This window comes from Silurus aristotelis (genome assembly GCF_946808225.1).
Source record: "Silurus aristotelis genome assembly, chromosome: 2".
Lineage (NCBI taxonomy): Eukaryota > Metazoa > Chordata > Actinopteri > Siluriformes > Siluridae > Silurus > Silurus aristotelis.
Window position 1 is genome coordinate 13,663,965 of NC_139575.1, and position 21,475 is coordinate 13,685,439.

At 36.4% G+C, this 21,475-nt stretch overlaps 2 protein-coding genes across 2 annotated transcripts in view; one reads left to right on the forward strand and one right to left on the reverse strand.

Annotated features, from left to right (window-relative positions):
• The window catches only part of kif1aa (kinesin family member 1Aa), a 62,621-nt gene extending 52,941 nt beyond the window's left edge, over positions 1 to 9,680 (reverse strand). Inside the window, exons 1-2 of the mRNA XM_083568595.1 lie at positions 9,333 to 9,680; positions 6,638 to 6,788 (exon numbers count right to left, since the gene is read on the reverse strand). Coding sequence (XP_083424721.1) covers positions 6,638 to 6,743 — 106 coding nt within the window. The 5' untranslated portion in view covers positions 6,744 to 6,788; positions 9,333 to 9,680. The remainder of the gene's footprint in view (positions 1 to 6,637; positions 6,789 to 9,332) is intronic.
• A 5,026-nt stretch (positions 9,681 to 14,706) lies between these two features.
• Positions 14,707 to 21,475, forward strand: part of LOC310741625 (allantoinase, mitochondrial) — a 7,638-nt gene continuing 869 nt past the window's right edge. The window contains exons 1-9 of the mRNA XM_083569631.1: positions 14,707 to 14,827; positions 14,919 to 15,109; positions 17,763 to 17,914; positions 18,039 to 18,153; positions 18,433 to 18,579; positions 19,908 to 19,953; positions 20,061 to 20,154; positions 20,237 to 20,423; positions 20,808 to 20,946. Of these exons, the coding sequence (XP_083425757.1) occupies positions 14,966 to 15,109; positions 17,763 to 17,914; positions 18,039 to 18,153; positions 18,433 to 18,579; positions 19,908 to 19,953; positions 20,061 to 20,154; positions 20,237 to 20,423; positions 20,808 to 20,946 (1,024 nt within the window). The 5' untranslated portion in view covers positions 14,707 to 14,827; positions 14,919 to 14,965. The remainder of the gene's footprint in view (positions 14,828 to 14,918; positions 15,110 to 17,762; positions 17,915 to 18,038; positions 18,154 to 18,432; positions 18,580 to 19,907; positions 19,954 to 20,060; positions 20,155 to 20,236; positions 20,424 to 20,807; positions 20,947 to 21,475) is intronic.

A 21,475-nucleotide genomic window follows, 5' to 3' on the forward strand; every position in this document is an offset into this window, starting at 1 on the left:
TTCAGATATTTACTGTGTTACAGAAAGATTATGTTATCATGTAATTCATCACGATGTAAGTGATCTGTACTCCAGAGATTTGCTTACTGGAAACACCTGTGTCCTTGGATTCTCAACAAATCATCTAATGACTTGCACCAGTCAATAACACAATCCTTAGCCGGCTATGCAACTACAGTTCATGTCACCTGATATATTACAAGACCATTATTCATGGTTACCATTCCCTGATTATAAATGATACATACATTTTCTCAATTAAACTCATATTTATAAAACTCTGTTCAATGTAAAGTATCACTCCTGCTTTTTGTTTGCTTTTGGGTTATGTGTTAACTAATTTTTAACAATGAATCCATCCAAGAGGTTGTAAAATGACCAAAAATCACATGAGCAAAATCACTCTAATCAGACGTATCCTAGATCAAACAGCATGTCATTGACCAAATATAGCACATACATAAAAAAAAATACTATATAGACTACCTTACATAACATACCTTACATGTCCTTCTCTAAAATGGCCGACTTCTCTTGAGCATCTGAAGTGAAATAATTAATATAATTCCTTTCCTAAAATAGAAATGCTCCTGGCAGTTTGTGTCTATGTCCACATTTATGCCATGCACATATTGCATTTGCCATGAACATAATAAAAAAAAAAAAACCACAATTAAGTGCTAAGGACAGATTCTGCCATTTGAGTCTCATTCCTCCTATGATTCCTTTCTTATGCATATGACCTATTCATTGTTTCAATAACTTTGAGAAACAGACATAGCAGACTGAACATACAGATCAAAGAAAGTAAACACTATCACAACCAAAAACAAAACCAAACCTCCAATGACATACAATCACCAAAAATGCACACTGGATTTATCTAACTGTCAGCTATTTTTGAATATTTGTGATTATGCTGCTGATGAATATGCAAACAGAATTCATTGTATTGCCTGGCACTGTCTACCTTGGGGCTGTTGCTAGGAGCCGAGTGACTTGTGCCTTCCTTCTAGAAACTCTGAAGGGTTGGGCCTCTACCAAGCAGCCAATGAAGCCATACCACATGAAGGATGTGGAGTGAGAATCATGCTTAAATTTTTCATAGACAGAAGTGTTTGCTTTCGAGTTCATCTCCTAGTCCTGCTTAGTTTTTATTGCAATACAAACGGGGTTGTCAAGTCAATCCAGTTTTCTAATAGATACCTAGTTAGAGAACTTGTTCACTCTTTTATTAATGACTCTATTGCTCTCTTCTTTTTCTCTTTTCTTTCCTTCATCCTTCTAGTGCTTCATTGAGCTCCTTCAACGTCCTTACCTGCTATTATTGGAGCTCTCTACCTTCTGCGCACCCAGGCATAATAAGCAGGACATTTTTAATTACCTTTGGTGCACACAAGCAGAAGTAGTGCCTGCTTACAAGTGGGTGTGCAGGAGGGGTGTACAATTATAGCAGGCAGCAGTGTGTGTTATTGTCACCCTGTCCTTTATTTGCACACATTTCATTTTGTGCTCCGGTAAGATGTAAAAGGTCACTCTGAATGCAGGGCTTTAATAATGTGACAAAAATAATCATAAAAGTGGAATAATGCAGTAATATGTAGGATAAACAAAGATGAGTCTTCTGCAGGCTTAAAATGAAATCAGACAGCTCCGTTCAAGTATAAACACATCAGGCTATCTGTTCCTGTGTGCCTGAATCACTTGGAGGCAATATGAGGTTTGTCTTAATATATTATAAGAACAGCAATAAAACAAAAGCAATAAATCCAGCAATTCCAGGCATTTCCTTGCACAAAGGCCCCGCAGTGGCAGCTTGGTGTTGGGCCTTTAACCAATTAAACACTAAGGCATCTAAAATCAACACATCTAAAAAAAAAGTTTGACAGGGTCAAGTTTACCACTGTGTAGCATCCTTTTAATAACAGTCTGTATAAATCTGGGAACATAGGAGACCAGTTTTTATAATTCTGGCAAAGGAATGTTTAATTTGTGTCTGATACACAAATTATCTTATTCTCAACAGTCCGGGGTTTTCTTTATTTTAATTTTCGTTTCAAGTACCAAATGTTTTCAACTGTTGAAAGATACTGCAGGCAGGCCAGTTCAGCACCCAGACTCTTCTATTATAAAGCCTTGCTGTTGTAATAGATGTATTGTGGTTTATGTGGTTTAGCATCATCTTGCTGAAATATGCTTAGACTTCCATAAGAGGTACGTCATCTCGATGGCAGCATATGATGCTCAAAAACCTGTATACCTGTCAGCATTAATGTTGCCTTTCCAGAGGTGCAAGTGCAAGCTGCCTATTCTATAGGTACTGATGCACACCTATTCCATCAGAGATACAGACTTTAAATTGAGAGCTAATAAAAAGGAGAAATTTCCATTCGTTTTCCACTTTGCCTCAGTCCATATTCTGGGCTTTGACCCAAAGAAGTGTTTCTGAATCATGTTCACATATGGTTTCTTCTTTGCATGTGTAGTAGGGCAGTCTAGGTACCGCCCTAGTAAACGTGGTTGTCATTTAGGTACCACCTCTTTAACGTGACTGTCGCCTGAATGACTGGTGTCTGCCTATTGGCTGCCGTTCCAGGTATATTTAAGACGTAGTTTATGCCACCTGAGGGTGCATGATCCAATCATTGTCGGTTGTGGGCGTGTGCACGCAGCTTTGCGGGAGGTATGTACCTAGCTGTTTGGCTAACATTGTTGCTAGTGTTTATGCACTATTAAGTGTGTATATTGGTGTGTAGCCAGGTCATGCTTAGGACTGGCGCGACGTTGCTGTTGGGTAAAGGCTGTCTTTCACTCCAGGTAGGTTAATTCCAGTGGATTAATGTTGTTGCGGTGTAACTTATGCTTCGGTCATATTGCAGTCTGTGTATGTGCTGATGGAATACCTGCATATTTACATTTCGTTGATTTTGGAGAAAACGGCGAGTAACTGAACCGGTGTGTTTAGCGATCTACTTCAGGGTATGTATATCTAGTCCTTTGAGCATTATTAGGTTTGTGTCTCTGACTGATTTGCCTTCATTTGTTTATTTTAGTGGGGGTGATTGCTCGTGAGCATTTCGTCACTGTGGACTGCAGGGCAAATAAGTTACCCCTTATACAACCTTAAGACTGCACTGTTTGTTCTACTGCTATAATTCTGTTTGTTCTACTGCTATAATTCTACTGCTATAATTCTGCCTCTCTAAGATATTATTTTCAAAATGGTAATTCCTCATTTTAAACATATGTTTTTGTTTTCCTGTGAATACAATTTGGGTTCATGAGATTTGCAAATTATTGCATTCTTTTTTTTTATTTACATTTTCCCCAACTTTTTTGGAATTGCCAAACTGCCACTTCTGGGCCCTTGAGCAAGGCCCTTAACCCACAACTGCTTAGTTGTAAGTCTCTATGGATAAGGGCATCTGCCAAATTGCATTAATGTAAATAATTTGATTGCAAAGCAGCTGTTTTTATAATTTTTTTGAAAACATTTACTTATACTATAAAATTTAAAGCATAAAATCGTATTTGCTAGTCCACTAAATGTTAGAAAAACATGTTTCTCAGTACATGAAGTAAATGCAATAAATCATGTTAACAAATAGCCTGTTACTAGACCACAACTGTAGCACTTCTTTTGCAATATTTTCCAAGGAGTAAGGGTACCCTTATGGTCTGCCTGTAAAATTTTAAAACTCTCTTGATGCACAAGAAAATGGATAATTCTATTGCATAAATTATTAAAATAAAATTCTCATATCTATTACTTTTGACACTTAAGTATGTTTTAAAGCACTTTTGCACTTTTAGTTAAAAAAAAGTTTTTTCTGGTGTAATATTCAAGCAGGTATCTTGTACTTCCACACTTCATTTTATCCACATAAAAAGCAACACAGAAAAATAAAAAAAATCACTTTATTCCAGCTTCCAGTTTATTGTTGGTACTTGCCCAGCAGAGAGGATTTTTACCCAGAAAAAGACAAATAATTTCTTAAAACCAATAAAAAATGATGTACAATACATGTGAACTTAATGCAGTTTACAATGATCCAACACACCCTAGTGCACTATTTATTCTGACCCTTCTGTTGCACTACACAAACTGACTGTTGCAGAACCACTTTTAAATCTTGCTTCTGGACAAAACCACTGTCCCAAAAACACACATGCGCGCGCGCACGCACACACACACACACACACACACACACACACACACTCACATACTCTCTCACACAGTTTCTGGACACACTTTTTTGTTTGTAGAAATCTAGATTTATAAAAAAATATATATAGAATAGAGTTTCTATATATAGACATATAGATACATAAACCTTGTTTCATTTATTACTTTCTAAAGTGAAACGACAGACAGACAGATAGACAGATAGATAGATAGATAGATAGATAGATAGATAGATAGATAGATAGATAGATAGATAGATAGATAGATAGATAGATAGATAGATAGATAGATAGATAGATAGATAGATAGATAGATAGATAGATAGATAGATAGATAGATAGATAGATAGATAAAACTGACCCTCAAATATTTTTTTTAAAACCCATGCCTTGTAATTGTTGTTGATTTAGTTTAGCAATCTCCCTTGAGATCAGCTTCCACATTCCCCACCCCTGTCACTAGGAACAAAAAGGGGAGTGGCAGCACAACCCCACTAAAATGGCAGACTACACCTACAAAGACAAATGCAGGTAAGACTGTTTCAGCTTCACAATAGCTTTATCAAATTTGTACCGTACATGTGATTTTTGTCATTAGTGATTTTTGCCTCCTATTATAGCAGTAGTGCACAAAAGTAGATCACCCTCAATGCAAAATATAAAGCCTAAAAGCCTGCTTGCATTCATGTTATATTCAGCACAGAGTGTACAAGTGCACAGTATATTATACAAAATGTTATAATTGCGATTAATTAAACAAGATATTTTAAAGCATGTAACAAAGTTTATTTTTTTAACATTAGAAATCTTTTATGTGAAAAGCTGATCTCTTCACACACTGCAGATTGTGATTCTTTCCAAAAACCTGAACTTCCCTCAGCTGGATAGAGTGCTGTGAGAAGAGCCTAATCAGGCTTGCCATCATAGCAAGCTGCCTCAAAGCATCCAGAGCTGCCAATCACTTAGCTCTTTGCATTCTACAGCTTTGTGGAAACCCAGCTATTGACCCATCTCCAGGCGACAGAGCAGACAAAGCAGGGCACAAAAGGGATTCTCTGAGCCCAGACTCCCATTAACAACCAGTCATTTATACCCCGACGATGGGACTGGCCTCATTCCAGCCAGCAGAGTGGACAAGTTCATTCATGACATCACCCATCTTCTTTCCATGCTACTGATTCTGAATCTTAATGCGGCAAGAGAAAATGACCTGCACACAGATCCGCCACTTAACCCACTTGCTCTGTTAACTGCTTAGAAACGGATGTCCGCATTAATGATTTCCCCATGCAAATAAGCAGTGCCAAAACTCATAACTGAAGAACAGAAGAGCAAGAACTTTTTGGATTTCAGAAAGCATTATTTGGGTTCATAAACAACTGCTCTATGATTATTTAACGATTTAATGATTCTTTTATTTTTATGCTGCCACAATGAATGAATTAATTACCATATCCGGTCAAGTTCTTGATTCTGGTCAGGGGTTGCAGTGCATCTAAAACCTATGCCATGATTTTGAGCCAGGATTACACTGCAGTGAAACTGAGAAATCTAAAAAACTCCTCCTCATTGAATTTTAATAGAATTCCAATATTTGCTGATGCAGTATTCAGTTTGACATAAATCTATAAAACTGATCTTGTTTATTCTTTGGTTTGTATTTAGTATCCTTCTGGAATTTTAACCTTATCCTGCAGAACATTGCCATCTTGCCATCCTATCCACCTCTCTCATTTAACCTTGTTCCTAAACCAGCTACAGCACTGCAGTGTATAATTACATCCTCTATCATTTGATTCTTAAAACAACAGGCTAGCATGGTGTGTGCCAGCTTACAGAACGACAATCACAGCTTTCCTGATGTTTCTTTTGACTTTCTATTCATCATGACATGGAAACTCTATGAGACGCTTAACACTTCATGAGCAGGCACTGTGAGAATGGATGTACATCAGCAATATTGCTTTTTGTTCGAGCTACCGCTGATGGTGGAAGTGGTGTTAGGCTAAACTTTAAATATTTTACAAGACCTCATCCATTATTGACCAATGGCATTGCAGGCTAGAAATCAAATCTGCCTTTTTAGTCTGTTTCTTTTCAACTGCCCTGGGTTTCCTAACACACAGATACACAAACAAAGAACGACTTATGTTTTAGCTTGCTTGACATTAATATAATTAATCTAATGTCTAATGTCTATTGCATTCAATTAAAAAAAATCAGCTGCCATCTAGTATTATTTCTGCACATTTGTCAAAACTAGTACATTAATAAATTAATTAAAAGAACTGATTAAAAGCTGGTTGCTTTTGTGAAATCCTCCTAGACCAGAGAAACTACATACCTAATTAAAAACTACCAAACTACCATAGCAAATGAAAACCCTAGGAGCAATATTCAGAGTTTTGAAAATACAGTATGTATAAAGGCTCAGGTACAGTTGTATACTCACTTGTGGTGTTTCCTGACATCTGGATGATGCACTTGCTCTCTTTGCTCATCTCCCGCGAGTTGAAGGGGCGAACCCGCACCGCCACCTTCACCGAGGCGGCCGCCATTGTGCCTCCTTATGGCTCCCACTGTCAGCACCAACAAATACACTCCTGTTAATGGGTAACATTCGATTTTCACATCGAATAACAAATAAAGATGAACAGTAGAATAAAGACAATGTTCAAAATACTGAAACTATTTTAACGTCATTTAAATGATAAAAAAAAATAATAATAATTTATCCAAGTTGTGAGCAGATTAAGATTGAAATCACAATGGTCAAGATTCCAATTAATCCAAAATAACATTTTCCCTTCCAAGAATCTTTCACATTTCTTTCACATGGCAGAAGACAATCGACTGAGAAGACCTTCCTAATCCACTGCAAATTAAATTATATAGGTTTAAGTTGGAATGGGAATCGAAATCAGTTCCAAATTACCATAGCAAGAATTGAATAGAATAGAATATCTGGTAGAATTTTTTTACAGACAAAGTGTGTATGATGTCAGTAGAAAAGGTTAGTAGAAATAGTATTGAGTCAGCTACAGTTATCCTAAAGTAGGCACTGGGTCCTGCAGCAACAAAAGAACTGCTGGTGTGACTAAATGTCAGGGCGCTTCCTAGGGTTACAATGACCCAATCACACACACACACACACACACACACACACACACATACAGTACACACACACAGTAACCATTGGACATGAAGTCAGCATCCAAAGCAGCCTAAGTGCCAAAGCAAAATAAAAATCACAAGTCTTGTATTATAGTACATTTTCAGGTAAAAAAAGATTTTTCACGTAACTAATAAATAATGTGCAGTGTTTCCAGCAAAATTACTTCCCTGTATCTTTATCTAAATAAGATAATATTCAGTCTGGTGTGGGCTGGCTGACTAAAGATGCTGCCATTTTCTCTCAAAAGCAATATCATGCTGTGCCACGATCTGCGAATGCCAAATGAGTTTTTCTACAAGAAGTCATACTCATTATTTTATGTCTTATTAGAACCATAGGCTGATGACTATTTGTATTCTTGTAGTAATTCTAGTCCCAATGTGTACTGTCATTGTTGTTCTTTTGTTTTTTAAATCCTCCCTTTTTTTTTAAATGTATGGCTAGTGGTGGTTTTGTATAATAAATACATTAGCTTTCTTATAAATATAAAAAGAAACATATATGACAATTCTTAGACCACAGTGATTAATTCTCAATTGTGATTGGTAAGAATGGTTCAGAAGTTTCTATACCTGATATTTGGTCTGACATTTTTCTCATTTGAAAGGCTTAAATTAATGTACCTCATTGTACATTACCTCATTGTAATAGGAATTTATATAATTCAGTATTGTTTCTTTGGAATTGTTTAAGAGGTATTTTACACAGACATCTTTGGTGGACACTCCCCATAATCTGATTAAAGAAAAACTGATGATATGGTGAGGTTTCTGAAAGGAGCTGTATTTAGCATCCACAAAAGTAGTCTCCAGTGTCAATGCTTTGAAACAGAATTCTGATCAATTGCTGTGGTATGAAAGGATTCTTTGTGATGTGCTGTTTTTTAAAATAGTAGTATAATTGCCAAATTACATTATTTACATTTACATTTTTGGCTTCCTGTATAAGATGCACAAAATTTACATACATAGGATTTATTTTCACTGATAAAATTATCTGCAGCCGATATTTGTTTAATTGATAAATAATAGTGCTTCCATGTGAAATATCAGGCACACACTTTCACAGGAAATGTTTCAGTCATAGCTGATGAACCACTCCATCACTAGAAGGTGCAGCAAATATTGAATACCTATAAGATCATAGCAAGGTTATGCAACAGCTGTTTTTCAGAGAGCTGGATAGGGCTAAATCACCATGCCCCCGAAGGTTGTCACTGTTAACCATCACAATAATTGTGCTAAGAAAACAAATAGTGGGTTTTTTTTTAGCTTTTCCTTAATGTTAGAAAATTTAACAAATGTCCAAACATTGTGTGTGTGTGTGTGTGTGTGTGTGTGTGTGTGTGTGTGTGCGTGCGTGCGTGCGTGCGTGCGTGCGTGTGCGTGTGCGTGTGTGTGTGTTTGTACAAACAGGCAAAGGCATTGATATGGTTGCTTCACTTGAACACACCAATACAGACAGTGTTGATTGATGACATTTTTGATTAAGGCAATTATATTTCTCAAACATATAATAAAATGACATGTATGATCTATGTGCTACAGCAAATATTTATAATTATTTTATATATATATATTATATTATATATAATATATTATTATATAATACAATTAGCTTAAATGATCATATCCGGTAATTTGACCCCATGCCTCATCTGGAGTGTGTAACGCCTATGACGTCAAATACTGACAGATTTTTGGTCTTCTAGTGGCCTGCCCACACTATGGATGACTATGCATTTATCACATGTTCCATTATTAAAGATCTCAAACCCACACAGATCTCATATATGAGCCAGTAGTTGTTCAGATCTCCTATAGACCTTTTTTTTAATGCCGTTATCAATACAAACCCTGTTTTCCTCTGACCTCTTAGTAGCCGCACCCGAGAGCAATTCCACTTTGAATATCTAGTCTCATAAAATACTGCATTATCTGAAATATCACAATATAAAATAAAAAGCTCTTACCTTTACAGTGCTGTATTTGTCTCCTGAGCTCTTTACTACACTGTAGATGTGTTGATTTACTCCCAGAGGTCTGGTTCTGGGACAAATCAAAGAATACTGCCCGTGTCTTCAATCCCCGATTGAGAGGGAGGTCCGTGGGAGAGGGGGGGAAAGGGGTATTTGGATGCCCCAGTGAGGCCTGCTTGATCCGGAAGGTTTTTTAAAGGAGAAGACTTGACGTTGTCTGTAATGCAGAAGCCAAAATGGCTCTGCTGGCTGCTCAAAGCAGTGATGCTGAGCCTGACTGAGCCAGTGACATCATCACTGAGGGAGGCAGCACTATCAATGCAGCACTGACGGACAGAGAGAGAGCAAGAGGACGATGAGGGAGAGGGAGCGGGAGAGGTGGAGGTGGAGGAGGAGCAGAAAGGAGGGGGAGGGAGTAGTGCTGGTGAACAGACAGAGAGAGAGAGAGAGAGAGAGAGAGAGAGAGAGAGAGAGAGAGAGAGAGAGAGAGAGAGAGATTAGGATCCCCAGGGAATGTGGCACACACAATAACACAGTGTTATCCATCCTACACCATATATGAGCTTCAATACTAACAGTGAGACAACAGATTTCAATCTAGAAGCAAAGACATTTGTGACAAAACCATCTATTCAAATATTTGGTATCGTATATAAAGAACGCATAATTGTATTATCTATTTTTATAAATGATATAAACCTTTGTTTATGTTAGTACTAGTGTATATATAAAGATATAAATATTATTAAATATATGATGGATTTTATTAGAGAGTAGAGAAACAAAAAGACAGGAATTTTAAAGTCATTTTCCATCACTGGTGTTTTCGCAGTTAAGGCTTGTCATAGGATCACAAATGATTCACAAATCATGAATCTGCCTCATAAACTCCGCCTCTCAATAAATGCATCAAGGTCTTACACTTATTCCTTGTATGTATTGTGAATCTGCTTTAAAAATTTTAACTCAGTCTAAAGGAAAGCTTGTTTATTAAGGAAAAATTAGCATATTCTCAGAGAATTTAAACAATTGCTATGAATATCTTTCATTGTTAAAAAAATATATATATTCTGCAAAATTAAGCACTAGAACACAAACAGCCAGCTGTTCCCGGCTTCTTCATGTTTAGAGGTGGAAGGTGAAATATCACATTAAATAGGGACACAACGTTTAACAAATTTTTACCCGATTTCTTAAATTTAGTTTTTAACTCATTTCAATTTGTATAAATTGTACAGTTGTTTGCATAATTGTTATTTTAAACTAATAAAATATACTATATTAATTATGTGATTAATAAGCTACATAAAAAATACAAACAAAGCAATCATACTATTGATAAGACTGAATAATTCATGTGTAATATGACACATACAGTATAATGTATACATAACAATACATCAGTCCTCATACATCAGAGGTTTTATTGTTTGATTTGTTCAGGCATAATAGAGGACAGTGGAGGCAAACTGACTAGGCCCTACATCCAGAATATACCACAGTGGATCAGGCAGATGCCACTCAGGTTTCACACAGGCTGAAACATAATGCAGTCTACACACTCCTCCCTTTTTAACACACACTGAGCACAAAGCAGTTTTATTTTGCTTTCGCTTGGCTGGGTCTTCTTCCTTTTTTGTTTGTCTACCGCAGACCATATTTTTAATCTTTCTTCACTCCATTAGGCCTATAAGACAAATCCGCTATCTAGGCAAACTAGGCATGGGTAATGTACTCTTTATGGAATACTTAAGCTCAGAGTGAAGTACACCATTTCAACACCACAATCGGTCAGCGATACTGAGCACTACAAGCTCTCAAACCCCTCTCCCTTCTTCTCTCTTAAATTACTTATTTTGCCAATGCAGACATGACGCATAGGCTGATTTCAATTCACAGTGTGTGATTCAGTCTGGTTTTTAATTACTGAAGAGCATCTTTGGCTTGACATCATCTATCGTAACTAACACTATTGTTATTACACTAGGTCCAGTGTGCCTATCGCTTGTATAGTTCTGATCGATAGAACAAGCATTTAAAGGTGAAAGGGCAATAATTTGACCAAGGTCTGGCTATATCTTCTCTATCACCTTCCTTCCCTTCCCTTCTCTTCCTCCCTCCTTCCCTTTTCCAACTCAGCTCAGTAGAGCACAGCTCTGAATAATTTATACAGCTAAAGAATAGTTGTTGTGGTTCTGTTGCATCAAATGGCTTTTAAAGGGGCACACACTTTAGGGGAAATCTGACAAATATATGCATGTGCAAAAATATTTAGGAGACTTCAGAATACTTGACACTAAATTTATTCATATAAATGTTAGTTTACATGTCATACATGCAATGGGACAAACACCGAAAGGTCACATCATAAACTCTATAAACCTAGAAAAAAACCCTTATCAAAATAACAAAGCAATAAAATCCATTTGATCTAATGGAACACAACGTCATCCCAAATTAATGGATTCATATATGCTTTATGGCAGGATATGAAGCAAGAGATGGCCCACGTTTCTCTAATCTCAAGACAAACAAAACAGCCTTTATTCACCTTCGACCTTTACAGAATATGAACTATTCATTATCTGTGTCACTAATAAATATTTTATTAACCAGTCATACAGGTAGCAAAACATCAACAAAGGCTACCTTGTGTTTTAAAAAAGAAAAATACTACAATTTCAAAAGATTGGTTAAAAAATGTGGGGGAGTGGTGGCTCCAGCGGTTAAGGCGCTGGGTTGCCGATCGGAAGGTCTGGGGTTCAAGCCCCGGTATCGCCAAGCTGCCCCTCTTGGGCCCTTGAGCAAGGCCCTTAACCCTCTATGCTCCGGGGGTCCCTTACGAGGGAAATATCAAGGTCCGCGAAGTCGGAGTGACGTGGGGCCGCCTTCCCGTGGGCTCACCACCTGCAGGAGGGACTGTAAGGGACGGTGCTGTGAGGCTTGGGCAGCAGTCGAAGGCGGGGGCCTGCTTAGACTGCTGCCCCCGCGACCCGAATTACGGATAAGCGGGAGAAAATGAATGAATGAATGGTTAAAAAATGTGCATGGTATGAACTCTTTAATTATGAACGGATTCATTTACCATAAACAGATTCTAAGCAGCTTTTCTAATGCGAGGGCAAATACATAACTTATTGATACACTTAAGTGATATATATAACGTAAATGCAAACTAATGTTTAAAATAATCAATTAAAAAAATAAAGTTATTCTTAGTACTCTACAAAATACAGCTCATGTGCTTTACTCCATGCCACATGAAACTAATTAGCGATTCTAGTGGCTAATTACACAGTTAAAAATGGTGGTGATTCAGTGATGTGTTGTGATTGCTGGTTCATGTACAGTATAAACTGTTAGCATCATGCATTCCAGTCAGAGTATTTAAGCTCAGGCATGGCTTGTCCCTGAAGATAGGACTTGGCCATAAATTCATCTTTCAACTTTATAACCACAATTATATATCCAAAACAATACAGAAACTTTAGACTTAGATAATGCTATTACTGAAGATAAATAAATATATCAATAATACTGTGTGATTATAAAACTGTGAAACAGTTTTTATTTGTCACATATACTGTACATTACAGCACAGTGAAATTATTTCTTCACATATCCCAGGGTGTTAGGAAGCTGGGGTCAGGATTTGGGTCAGCCTCGTTTCTGACTAGCTGGTAATTTGTCTCTCTTTTTGTAAGTTTTAATAAAATAATAAAATTGTTTTCATATTGGACATTCACTGCACTTTGAAGTTTTCTTTCTTTATTTTTTCTTTTAAAAAAAAGGACAAAATGTCTATTTATTCAACACATTTTATAAAAATAAACCTTCGGAAACACACGGTATCTCTTTACAGTTATAATAATAGTGATGGCGTTAGTAAGGGATCGTCTAAATATGGTGATGGTGTAAAATTCTGCCAAGATTATAGGACGTCTACTCGGCAGAATATGTAACTATTGCACTGTAAGTATACACTCTAGATTAAGTACAATGATTTGTCAGACTTACTATACCTACAATATTACAAAAAACACATAAAATTGAGATTTCTGAGGTTTATAGTGGTAGGGGATATGGGAGATAAACAATATAAATAGATTAATAATAATAATAATAATAATAATAATAATAATAATAATAATAGTTTTAGATGCCATATCTCTATAATTCTTTTGTGTAATATTGCACTTCTAGTGAGCGTAAATTAAGGTGGATGAGTTTAGGTATCTGGGGTCAACAGTGCAAAGTTACAACAGTGTAAGGGTTACTTATTGATTTAAATAAAGCAAATGTCCTCAGTAGGGGACTGTCTAAAAAGTGCCTGGTTTAGGCAAAATTTTACCAAGATTCGAGGAGTAAGACATTTTAATTTGTGATTAAAATGTGATTGAGAGAGAGGGCAGTGGAGCAGGGAGAAGAGGTGGTGTAGGTGGATGTGTTCAGGTATCAAATCAAATTTTTCAAATCAAATCAAATTTTATTCATCACATACACATACATACAGGGTACGACATGTAGTGAAATGTTTTATACGATGGTCCGGCATGAGGGAATAGGATGGGGGAAAGAAAAGGAGGCAGATAAATAAGTATAAGGTATAAGAAAAACAATTAAAATAAAATAAAATAAATAAATAAAAGAAAATAAAAGAATATAAGGTGTATATATATATATATATATATATATATATATATATATATATATATATATATATATATATATATATATATATATATATATGTATATATGTATCTGGTATCTCTCAACAGTGCAAAGTAATGAAGAGTGTGTTAGAGAAGTGAAAAAAAGAGTGCAGGCAGGGTGGAGTGGGTGGAGAAGAGTAGCAGGAGTGATTTGTAATAGAAGAGTATCTGCAAGAGTGAAAGGGAAAGTTTATAGGACTGTGGTGAGACCTGCAATGTTGTATTGTTTTTGTCCCCAAAGCGTCCTACATGCGCTGTCCCTCTAATAAACATGTTTCTAATCCTGTCCATCGTCGTCACTCCCAACAAACACCTCAACATCTTCAGCTCTGCTACCTCCAGCTCCACCTCCTGTCTTTTACTCAATGCCACTGTCCCTAAACCATACAACATCTCAGGTCTCACCACAGTCCTATAAACTTTCCCTTTCCCTCTTGCAGATACTCTTCTATCACAGATCACTGCTGCCACTCTTCTCCACCCACTCCACCCTGCCTGCACTCTTTTCTTCACTTCTCTAACACTCTCTCCATTACTTTGCACTGTTGACCCCAGGTACCTGAACTCCTCCATCTTCTCCTCAAATCTTGGTAAAATGTCACACAGTTTCCAAAATCATGCACTTTTTACACAGTCCCCTACTGAGGATATTTCCTTTATTTAAATAGATAAGTAACCTGCATTTCTGAAAAATTGGCTTCTGCGGGATTGCACTGCCGGACAATTATCAAATTGGTTTTGATTTCACACTTTCACTCTTTTTTTTTCCACTCTAAAGTAAGTCTATTTATTATACTTATATGTATGTATTGAATCTTAAAGGTATCCTTATTACAATCTAAATGTAACCAACTTTATTGTAACTTAGGTTCAACTGGTGCAACTGGTCATTGCAGTTAATGGAAATAAACTAAAATGGAGGCAGGATCCACTGTAAGTGCTGTACGGAGCCTAAAGGTGTTGATTGGCGACGAAATTCGACCTGCACTTATCACCATTAAGGAAGGCAAGATTCATGACATCCTGTCTGATCCAGGTGCCTGTGTACAAGCTGGAAAGGTGAGCTGACACTATATGTGGGGAAAAGCGACACCCTCTGTTAGACATGTGATACTACAGGTTTCTGACAAAAAGTACATTTAGAATTGACTGTATACACGTGGAGTATAACCAACAATTGTAAATCATTAACTTATTTTTAAAATTAATTTATTGATATTTTTATATAAAAAAGTAAATTAATGCTAAATGTATTGTTTATTAATGTGCTTGGCCCAACTTCTGTATTAAACACATTTTCAAAAGGATGTGGACCCAAATGTGACCTCTGCTTTTTTCTGACCCGGTTTGTCTCACCCTTCATCAGCACTCTCACTCTGGATTTGGATGATGTTAACATTTATTTGATGCTTGCACACATTGCAGTAAGAGAAGAAATGGTGGGGTCAATCATGCTATAGCTCCATCCACAGCAGGTCTCCATTGCTCTGCTGTACGTAATACAACAGTAGACATATCATGGTGTTATAATGGAAACAACAGACAAAAATAAAACAGTCTGAAATATTTCAACCTTCTCAAGACAATAAAACTGAGTTCTCTACAATTTAGTTTGCACTCTTTTTAAACTTTTTACTTTGGTACCCTATAAGGCGTTTAAAAATCAATTAGGAAAAACGTGTGCTGGATAGAAAGCAATACACAAATGACATCATCGATTTTGTGAAACTCTGTATTCACGTGAAATGAAAGAAAAGAACATGACATTCTTTCTTTTTGAAAAAAAAAATGAACTAAGTGCTTTATAAAACACAGTTAGCACAAAAAAAACACTTTACAAAACAAAATGTGCAATTGAGCAAGCAGAATTTCTTAAGCACTATATGATCAAGAAACAATTACCTGCACACAGCAGTAAAAGAGACAAACTGGAGGGGTCAAGCATGCTACAGTGCCATCTATTCCGAAATACAGATCACTTCATTAGCACATGCGATATGACACACATTGAAGATTCGAAATTAAAAATAAAAGTATAATAACTACACATATATGAACCAAAAACACACTCGCTCGATGTCTAAGATGTTCAATACTTTTTAAATAGTGTATAACATGTCACATTAAATAATATTATTTTGCTAAAAGTAAAATAATATTATTTAATGTGACATGTTAATTGCAGGTAATTGCCAAAAACAAGAAGTGAATTAAATACCCTAATCTGCCTTCAGCAATGAGACCCGTGCCATATGACGACAGTCTTCCAATGTTGCTGGAGCACATCCAGTACAGCAAGTACAACTGGAATATCTGTGGAGATCTGAAATTCGTTTCTCTGTTACTGGGACTGTAGCTCGGCTATAAAAGTACTGTTGTTTCATCTGTGAATGGAACAGTCATGCCAAAGAGTAACAGTATTTTAGACAGAGCTGGCCACTCTGTAAAAAGTTAGTTCTATGACAGAAAATGTGGTGCCTAAACCGCTTGTTGACCTGGCAAATATTTTTTGCCTCCTTTTCACATAAAATTGGGACTTTCACATAAAATGTACGAATTTCATGAAAGCAATGAACAAAAACGTCTTTCGTTATTTAAGACAGATGTTCCCAAGAATAACTGAGGGCAAGATCAAAGATGGCATTTTGTAAGCCCTCAGATCAGTCATGATATGAGGGCTGTAGAAGATCTGTTAGTTGGCCCAGAAAAGATTGCCGGAAAGCCTTTAAAGCCCCACATTACATTTAGTTGGTAGACAAACTTCTCAAAGTATACAAAACAATGAAGTGCAACATTTCACTCAAGATTCATGTCCTCCACTTACACTTGGAATTCTTCCCTGCAAATCTCGTTGCTGTCAGTGACGAACATTGTGAAAGGTTTCACCAGGACATTGCTACAAAGGAAAATCGATATCAGGGCAAATGGAATCCATCAATGCTTGCTGACTACTGTTGGACACTGCAACATGATGCACCAGACATTGAATACAAATGAAAATTAGGGGATCACCACACTTTTAATTATGTTGAACTTAATAGCGTATTAGAAACATAAACACGATTAAATACGTTATTTCCGGTAAACAGATAACTATCTATTTTTATGAGTTGATGCAGCAAACCAAAACTATATTTGTTCAAACCCATTAGGTACCTGTCACAATCAGCGAAAACGATGTACCTTAAGATAAGATATACCTTTAATTGTTCCACATTCGGGAACAAAAAAAAACAAAATTACGAATGTATACAATTACTGTAAAGAATCATCCACTTCAATGTGGTAACAGTAACTCCACATGTTTTTTTGTTTTGCTTTTGCTATACAGCATGCCCTCCCATGTTTCTTCCTCGCTTAATGAAATCTATCTTACATAAAAAACAAACATTAATGTTTAACCAATATTAAATGCATGTTGATAAACCCCATAGGATTAGCATTATAATGTTATTGTTCTTATAATATTTGTTCTGTGCATTTTTTTTTATGTTATTATTGTTATACACGTTCTATTGCTATAACATGCACATTTTATTTTTATTTTATTCCATTTATTTATTTATTTAGAAAATTTACAAAATGGTGATTTTAGTCCCTGTCCCATATCTTAAATTGTTTGTCACCTGGAATGAGAATATGTTGCATAAGATATAAGGTTAAAGTCAACTATTTATGTTATATAAGTGTATGGTATGTGCCGTGTGTGTAGGTGCTGGACGTGGGAGACCATCTGTTGATGCCAGGTTTAGTGGACTGTCATGTTCATGTTAATGAACCTGGACGTACCACTTGGGAAGGCTACTGGACTGCAACGCAAGCGGCAGCAGCAGGAGGAGTGACTACTATCGTAGACATGCCGCTGTAAGCACACACATATTTCACCACATGTGGAAATTAATACATGTGTAAATTAAACAAAAAAAATTTAATAATTTTCCTGTCTTTTTGTAAATTAAATGAATGCTCTTTGGCTCATCATCTATAGTAACAGCATACCACCAACCACAAGCTTTGCGAACTTCCATAAAAAGCTACAAGCTGTTACCGGACAGTGTTTTGTGGACACAGCATTCTGGGGAGGCGTTGTCCCTGGAAACCAGGTGCTGTCTGACCAGCTACATATTATACAATTCTTAAACCGTTTAATTGATGTGCGATTTAAAACATTGAACTTGTTCTTGTCTCAGTTTCTCTAATGAATATGAAAAATGTAGTGATAGCAGTATAAAATGGAAAGTATTTGCTTTGCTCACCAAACTGTCCATTGCTAGGTTACTAAACAGAAGGTAAACAATACTTGACTTGTTTTTTGTCTGAAATTGTATTGAATGTGTTATTTTGTCCTGTCTGTGTATCTCTCTATATCTCTGTACCTTCAGCTGGAGCTCAAGCCCCTGGTGCAGGCAGGAGTGGCTGGATTTAAGTGCTTTCTTATCAACAGTGGAGTTGATGAATTTCCTCATGTAAGCGTGAAGGACCTGCATGCTGCAATGAAACAACTCCAGGGCACAAAAAGTGTTTTACTGGTGAGCAATGAGCTTATTTTTCCGTAACCCTTTTCTCTTGAGAGTTCTATCTCAGATCTATGCGGTCATTAATTATCCTAGATTTCTGGAGAACAAGTTCTGAGGACATGGCGAATTCAATATTATTGTATTTATATATTACCGTAATTTCCGGACTATTAAGCGCACCCAAATATAAGCCGCACCCACTGAATTTTACAAAGATTTTTATTTTGAACATAAATAAGCCGCACATGTCTATAAGCTGAAACTAATGAACTTTACACAGGCTTAAACAAAAGACAGTGTCTGTTACATGGTGTAACGGATGAAATATTTTGTGGCTCCATTAAGAGCAGAGCGGCATTTTGGGAATAGCCTGCCGCCGCATTTTCCGCTATTACTGCATGTGTGCAAGACCGAGGAATAAGTCCTTATTATTTTCTCATGCTCATTTCTAAGTTTCTTTGAATAAACCATAACGCTGACGCCAAAACAAATAAAAAAAGCAAGATTTTTCGAAACCTGAGTCTGTGCTTATATGATTTCTGTTGCAACTGGAGTTAGCGAGCTCTCCCATGACCCAGACTCAACACGTTACAATGGCATGTATCTAAACAGTAGCCGACCAAGAAACTCATTGTTCACTGTCTTCCTCCTTCCTTTCACAATTTCTCTGGAGAGTTTTTCTTTTGGCATCGTCGTGCGTTTAAAAATCATCATTGATGAAGCTTTTTTCCCAATGCCGTGCAGCTCAGAACACAGGTGAAGTGTGTTTTTTAATGCCCGGTTGTTTTCAGCAGGACGAATGATTCTCCTTTCCTGTAGACAGTCCGAGTGAGCGGCTGTTCAAACGTCAGAGGAACCTCATCCATATTTATGATGTGGTGCGGCCCGATTCAGTGGGAGCGCATTTGATTTAATATAAAGAGTTTCATTGGTTCACCTGAACCTGTTCGCAATTTCATTGGTCTAATGTTTTGGTGCTCAGTTTTTTGGCTTGAAGTTTGTGAAACCTGGAAAAACCCAGAAAAAATTCATAAATAGGCCGCTTCGTTGTTTAAGCAGCGGGGTTCGAAGCGTGGGAAAAAAGTAGCGGCTTATAGTCTGGAAAATACGGTAATTATATATAAATATATATTATATTGTTAAATGAATGCTTTATAATGAGAGTTTTGTATTCATTTGAGCTTAATAAGAAAAATAAGAAAAAATAACAAATTATTATTAAATAATTATTATGAACACGATTTATTTAATAAATATTATTATATAATTTAAAAGTCTAATCAATTAAGAAATGAAGTGTGCAATTATTCAATTCTGATGATGTTTTCTGGTGTATAAAGTTTCATGCGGAGCAGGAGGTCTATCCACCTCCAGCAAGGGTTGGAGGTAAGAAATATTTTATTAGTACGAATGCCATAAAGATATCATTTGAAAAAATATATAAAATATATTTTTGTTGGTATATATAAATTAAATGGATACATTTTTCTTAGATCCATGCGAGTACTCAACATTTCTGATGTCCAGACCTGATGTCATGGAGCTGGAGGCAATTCGGACTGTTACTCAACTCTGCCTGCAGTACCAGTCAGCCCAACAACCACCATTTAGTCCATTCAAATAAATATAGTCGATAAAATCACACAACTTTAACACTATTCGTTTACAGAGTACGATGCCACATTGTGCACCTGTCATCAGCCGAGTCTCTGAAGCTAATCCGAGCAGCTCGACAGGCTGGAGCGCCATTAACAGTGGAGACAACACACCACTATCTCAATCTGAACTCAGAGGACATCCCATCAGGTGCCACACAGTTTAAGTGCTGTCCTCCTATTCGGGACAAAGCCAACCAGGTTAGATAAGAAACAGTTTCTCAGCTTTTATCATCTCAGTACACTTGTTCCTTAAACATTTTGTACCACATCACTGTTGAATTCTCAGATCTAATTGGTTGAGAGTTGTTGATTTATGTTCGGTTTATCAGCAGCTCTAACAGTAGTGTCTATAACTACAACTGAAATCACAAGTTTATACATTTCATTTACTATGTTATCATTTCTAGATGCAAAGTTCTCACATGCAGCAATTCTATCTGTATTAATGTACTATAAAGTTTCTAGTAGGGGTTCTTACTACTGGTAAGAATGAGAATTGTAATTTAGCATTTTAGCAAGAATTTGAAAATATCTGCTGATATATTGCTTAATATCTTTTTATTATTATTGCTGTCTACCCAGGAGAAGCTGTGGTCTGCACTACGAGCTGGTGATATAGACATGGTCGTATCTGATCACTCTCCATGTACCCCTGACCTGAAAAGCTTGGAGACTGGGGATTTTACCCAGGCATGGGGTGGCATTTCCTCTCTGCAGTTTGGTAAGTTATTTGGGTCAAAGGTCTGCTAGATTCAGAAAGTGCTTTATTGTTGGCACAGGGTCTGTTGACTGTAAATGAATAATTGACAGCCACATGGGCTAATGTTTAAAGATCAGGTTAAAGTGATTACCTAAGAACAACAGGAATTTTTGTAACAGGTTATGATCTATATTTATTTTAAAATGATGATTTGAAACAAATCCTGTTGAATATTGCTGTGGCCCAATTATGGAAAACTGGCAAAAAAGCTTTTACACCTCAGCATTTAAAATTACATATATACAGTATATTTGACCAAATTCTACAAAGATTATGTAAAATAGCTGGTTTGACAAATGATTAGTATTTATGTTTTAAATTGCGAGCAGGATCATATTTTCATTTAAATATTGTTTTATTTATCATTCAAATCTTTTATTTTACTACGTGTTAAATTGAATATAAGTTGAATGAAAATGAATAGAACTTTTAGTTGTTTAGTGTTGGTGACTATCAGTTGTATTTCCACATAGCGAGTGTCCAGTTTTCA